This window comes from Camelina sativa, chromosome 2 (assembly GCF_000633955.1).
Source record: "Camelina sativa cultivar DH55 chromosome 2, Cs, whole genome shotgun sequence".
In the NCBI taxonomy this organism is placed as follows: Eukaryota; Viridiplantae; Streptophyta; class Magnoliopsida; order Brassicales; family Brassicaceae; genus Camelina; species Camelina sativa.
In genome coordinates, this window is record NC_025686.1 from 2,006,172 (window position 1) to 2,011,456 (window position 5,285).

General features: G+C 33.7%; 1 protein-coding gene and 1 pseudogene across 1 annotated transcript; both read right to left on the reverse strand.

Annotated features, from left to right (window-relative positions):
* The window catches only part of LOC104714761, a 5,122-nt pseudogene extending 4,949 nt beyond the window's left edge, over positions 1-173 (reverse strand).
* On the reverse strand, positions 2,107-5,042 carry LOC104714771 (elongation factor Tu, mitochondrial). Its single transcript, XM_010432229.2, has 12 exons — positions 4,787-5,042; positions 4,576-4,651; positions 4,375-4,467; positions 4,202-4,276; positions 3,745-3,849; positions 3,568-3,658; positions 3,272-3,477; positions 3,095-3,178; positions 2,925-2,990; positions 2,775-2,837; positions 2,440-2,680; positions 2,107-2,347 (listed from the first exon to the last, which is right to left on the reverse strand). Exons 1-12 carry the CDS (start codon positions 4,975-4,977, stop codon positions 2,277-2,279), a joined length of 1,362 nt encoding a protein of 453 aa, XP_010430531.1. The 5' UTR covers positions 4,978-5,042; the 3' UTR covers positions 2,107-2,276.

Below are 5,285 nucleotides of genomic sequence, written 5' to 3' on the forward strand. Positions count from 1 at the left end.
TCTATTAAGAGGGAACAGCTGAAACTATATAGATGATAAGAAAACTCACTTTAGAAAGCTCCTAGTAAAAGTATATGATCTGGAGAGATTGAGGCATGCAAGATCTTGCATTTCTTGCTGTGTACCAGATCTGTGCACATATGGATATTCCTCTCTAACGTGTTTTAAAAGATATTTTTGCTTGAAGCAAGATGGACATACATTAAAACAAAGTTAAAAAGAATAAATAAATTATTTTAACATAGTTTTCATTAGATATGAATTGTATTTATTGTTGTAATATAATATTTTCTTATTGTAAGTAAGTACACAAAACCTTAAAAGAATAATGAACTTTAAAAAAGATAGCAATTTGTGATGTGTATTAGTATAGTTCTACGTGTTTTATTTTAATGAATGTAGTAATATGAGAAAAAAAATAGAAAAATTAGTTTGTAGGAATGATTTTTTGGTTAATTCATGAAAATTGACATAAATATTACTTATGAAATGACAACATATAGAAAAATAATATTTTGGATATTCTTGGATTTCCAAAAATTTTGTGGATGTGTTAATTGATTTTTTTACTGATTATTTTTCTATTGTTAAATTAAAAATACTAAACAATATACATATCATCTCATATGATGCTCATATTATTTTTTTTATTAAATTTTAACTCTAATCCATGAAGAATTGAATTAAAATACGATTTTACGATGAAATAGATAGTTAAATGTGATTATCAAATTGAATATCTAACAATGAAATTTATTAGTAAAATCATTTAAAAATATTAATAATTTTTATATTTGATTTTATAAATTTCAATACATGTATTTTTGTAATGCATACGTCAAAACATAAATTATATTTTAATAAGAATAAATCTTCATTTTTTTTATGAGAATGTCTCTATATCTTTATATATGTTTTTATTTTAAATAATGTTGATTCATTTTTTGCTAAATATGTTTTGTTAATTTTTATTTTTATTTTCAATTTTAACAATGATATAGATTTGATATGATGTATTAATTGTGTTTGGTATAAAATATTTAGTTCTATGCATTAAGATGTAAAACTTAAAATATGGTTTATTATGATGGTATAGATATTTAAATTGTATTTCCTCTGTCCCATTTTATAAAAGTTTTGGATTAAAGCACAAAGAGTGATAAACAATAAATATTTTGTCATTTATAAAACTTCAACAAATAGAAAAATATATTGCATAATTCAAATAATCATAAATTGTTAAATTAATAAAAAAAAATTGTGTATAAAATTTTGAGAAGTACCAAGTCTTCTCAATATTAATAAAAATTCAATATATTTATTAATTTTGCAAGGACCAAGTCTTGACCCAAAAACACTGTTATTTGATCTACCCGAAATTTCAAAGAAGTGAAAACATTAAAAAAAAAAAAAAAACATCTTATCATTCCTAGAGAAAAAAGGTTGAACAAAGGAGTAGAATGTGCTTTTTGAGTAATTTAGCTGTCACTTTTGATACAACACCAGCTCCAACTGTTCTACCTCCTTCCCTTAGGGCAAATCTTTGACCTGTTTCACAAGATTAAAAAAATAATGTGAAGAAAAATCGGAAAGAACTTGTTATAAGTACCAAAAGAGAGTGTCTGTAAGATTGGGACATTCAAAATCGGAAAGAACTTGTTATAATGTGTTCCACAATTGGGACGACCTCTTATCTTGGATTAGGGGGTCCTCTTGTACCGCGCCATCTGCTCTACGGAAACTTGTGTCGCAGGAAGTCATTTACCAAACTTGGAAGCAAAGGAATAATGTGTTTCGCAACTCTCAGCTGACTCCTCCGGAGACTATATTCAAGATCATCGATCGCCACATCCTTAACTCAATTCACGCAAGAAGGCGTCCAAGAAAATTTAAGGACCTTATGATCCTTTGGATGCGTTGAAGGTGTCTGTTTGTATCATCTGTTACTTCCTTGTCTTTTCTCTTTTTTTCGCCAAGGAACTAAGCTTTAGGTAATCAATATGTAAATCATAAACTCTTTCATTTATATGATAAAAAAAAAAAAAAAGCAAAGCCTTTCTCTATGAGCTTCAGAGATTCCACTACTGTTCCAGTTGCAGCACATGCTTGAGAGTTAAAATAAAGGTTCAATATATTTATTGCAAGAACCAAGTTTTGAGCCAAAAACATTGTTATTTGATCTACCCGAAATCTCAAAGCAGTAAAAAAAAAGAAGCATGATGGATTCCTAGAGAAAAAAGCTTGAACAAAAGAGAAGAATGTGATTTTTGAGTAATTTAGCTCATCACTTTTGATACAACACCAGCTCCAACTGTTCTACCTCCTTCCCTTAAGGCAAATCTTTGACCTGTTTCACAATATTAAAAAAATAATGTGAAGAAAAATCGGAAAGAAGTTGTTATAAGTACCAAAAGAGAGTGTCTCTAAGATTGTTTTTACCTGTTTCGAGTGGGACAGGCATGATTAGCTCGAAAACAGCTGTGACATTGTCACCAGGCATAACCATCTTCACGTTTTCGGGTAACTCTACTTTGCCAGTGATATCAGCAGTCCTCAAGTAAAACTGAGGCCTATAGTTAGAGAAAAAAGCAGTGTGACGTCCTCCTTCGTCCTTTGTGAGCACGTAAATCTCTGCTTCAAACTTCTTATACGTCTTGCATGAACCAGGCTTAGCAATCACCTAATACATAACCGTAGAGGAGTTAACTTCAGTAAAGTTGGTTTTTGGTGTTATTATTCAATCATCCAGTAGTCATAAGGATGCCTAAGCTTACCATTCCACGCTGAATGTCTTCTCTCTTCAGCCCACGCAACAGAAGTCCTACATTATCACCAGCCTAGCAAAATAGAAGCCATGGGTTGGGTTTAATCAGTCTCTCACATGACCAGAACTTGTCTTTGTAATCTCTCGATATTGGCTTTACCTGTCCATTATCCAAAATCTTCTTGAACATCTCAACCCCAGTTACAGTCGATTTCATTGGAGGTCCCTAAAAATCAAATCCGCAGATTATGGTTTAGAAAATGCTTAATAATAATAGCCCTCAGTAATCACCATGTTGGCAGTACAAACACAATTTTTATGCACACTTACATCTTTTAAACCCAATATCTCAACTTCTTCTCCCACTTTAATGACTCCCTGTTCAATACGACCGGTTGCCACTGTTCCACGTCCCTTTAAGAAAAAGGAAAAGTATTATAACTGATTCTCCAAATAATACAAATATTGACTTAACAAAAATAACAACAAAGATGTAGAGTAGTATACTTGAATTGAGAAAACATCTTCAATTGGCATCAAGAAAGCTTTGTCAAGCACACGAACAGGGTCAGGTATGTATTCATCAACAGCATCCATTAGCTTTAATATAGCTTTCCTTCCAATTTCATCGTTGGTGCCCTGCAGTGCAGACAGAGCAGATCCCCGGATGATGGGAATATCATCCCCAGGAAACTTGTAGAAGCTGAGAAGTTCTGGATGGAGACAAGAGCTGATGTCAGAAAGCTTGTACATATTTCATATGCTGAAAGAAAGAATTTTTGTGACATTAAAAATGTACAAACCACGTAGTTCCATCTCGACAAGCTCCAATAGCTCAGGGTCATCCACCACATCAACTTTGTTCAAGAAGCACACAAGTGATGGAACGCCAACCTGTGGTACATCACATAGTTCAAATTGTAGCAGATAACCTTACTCAACTAAGTAGCTTCAAGTGTTCATATTGTCATAATACGAACCTGGCGTGCAAGTAGAATATGTTCCTTTGTCTGTGGCATGGGTCCATCTGGACCTGAAACCACAAGAATTCCACCATCCATTTGTGCAGCTCCAGTAATCATATTCTGAAAGTTAGTGACTCCAGCAGTGAGGCTCAACGGTTTATCAAAGTATTTCTAAGGAAATCCGTATACTGATGCATGTTACTCCATGCATATGTACTAGAGTATATACTAGAGTATGATGCATTTCTAGAGAATAATCCTTCTAGTAATAATAGTTCAAAACCGTGATCAAATAAGTAATGTCTGATCAACATGCAAATGTGTAATGCAATTGGGGTCAGAGTCATGCAAATGTGTAACTAAGTAATGTCTGCAGCGTTAAGATGTAATATACCAAGGAGCATACTACTATACTGTTAGCAACACCTATACGGCTATACCATATCAAATAAAAAGAATGTTGGCATCTTACTTTAACATAATCAGCGTGCCCAGGGCAATCAACATGAGCATAGTGACGCTTGGCAGTCTCATACTCCACATGAGCCTACAAGAGAAGAACACGGTAAAGTAAAAAGACTAGTAAAAAAAATATTGACTTGGAAACCTACTAAGTAGGTATGATACGAAGAAGATAACACAAACCGTGGCAATAGTAATTCCTCTCTTTTTCTCTTCAGGAGCTTTATCGATTTCATCAAAGGCAATAGCTTTAGCTTTGCCCTCCTCAGCAAGAACCTAAACATAAGTAGGATCACAAAAAAAATATCAACTTTAAAAAACAGGTTCTTTAACAACAATTTTGGAAGTTTCATGTGACCAAAAATACAAAAAAAAAGGAAGCACCTTTGTGATAGCAGCAGTGAGAGTGGTCTTCCCATGATCAACATGCCCAATTGTTCCAACATTTACATGAGGTTTACTGCCACAAAGAGCAACAACATACTATTAAGGTAAGCATAGAATCAGAAATCAGTCACATTCACCAAACAAATTTTTCAATTTTCCGATCTGAAGAGCGATAGATTAAAGAAAGGGGAAGAAAAAAAAAACTAACTTTCGAGTAAAAGTGGCCATGGATCTCCAGAAGGAGGTACCGAAGCTAGTAGAGGAAGAGAGATCATCACCACCGATTGAATGAGAGATCGAGTAAGAGGAAGAAATGGAAGCACCGCAACGAGAGTAGATCTGGGAAGTGAAAGGAACAAGGCGCTTCGAGTTAGGGTTTCGAAGAACAACGGACGCCATTTTGACTTGCACAAGAGAGAGAGAGAGAGAGAGATGGCGAAAATGAGATTTGGGGTTTTAGTCGCCTGAGCTGAATCAGTAAGGGTTTCTGTTGTAAACCTCGACCCTCATTTTTTAACCCGACCCGACCCGGAGTAAGCCCATTTAGTATTTTGCTATTATTGGGCCTTAGTTCAGTAAAGCCCACCTTCTTCATCAAATTGCTTCATAAGTGTTTTTAAGAGTAAATATAATGGGATCCAAACTACAATTAATAATATACAAATAATCTAGATGGTATTTTAACTGACCATAGATCTATAATCTAA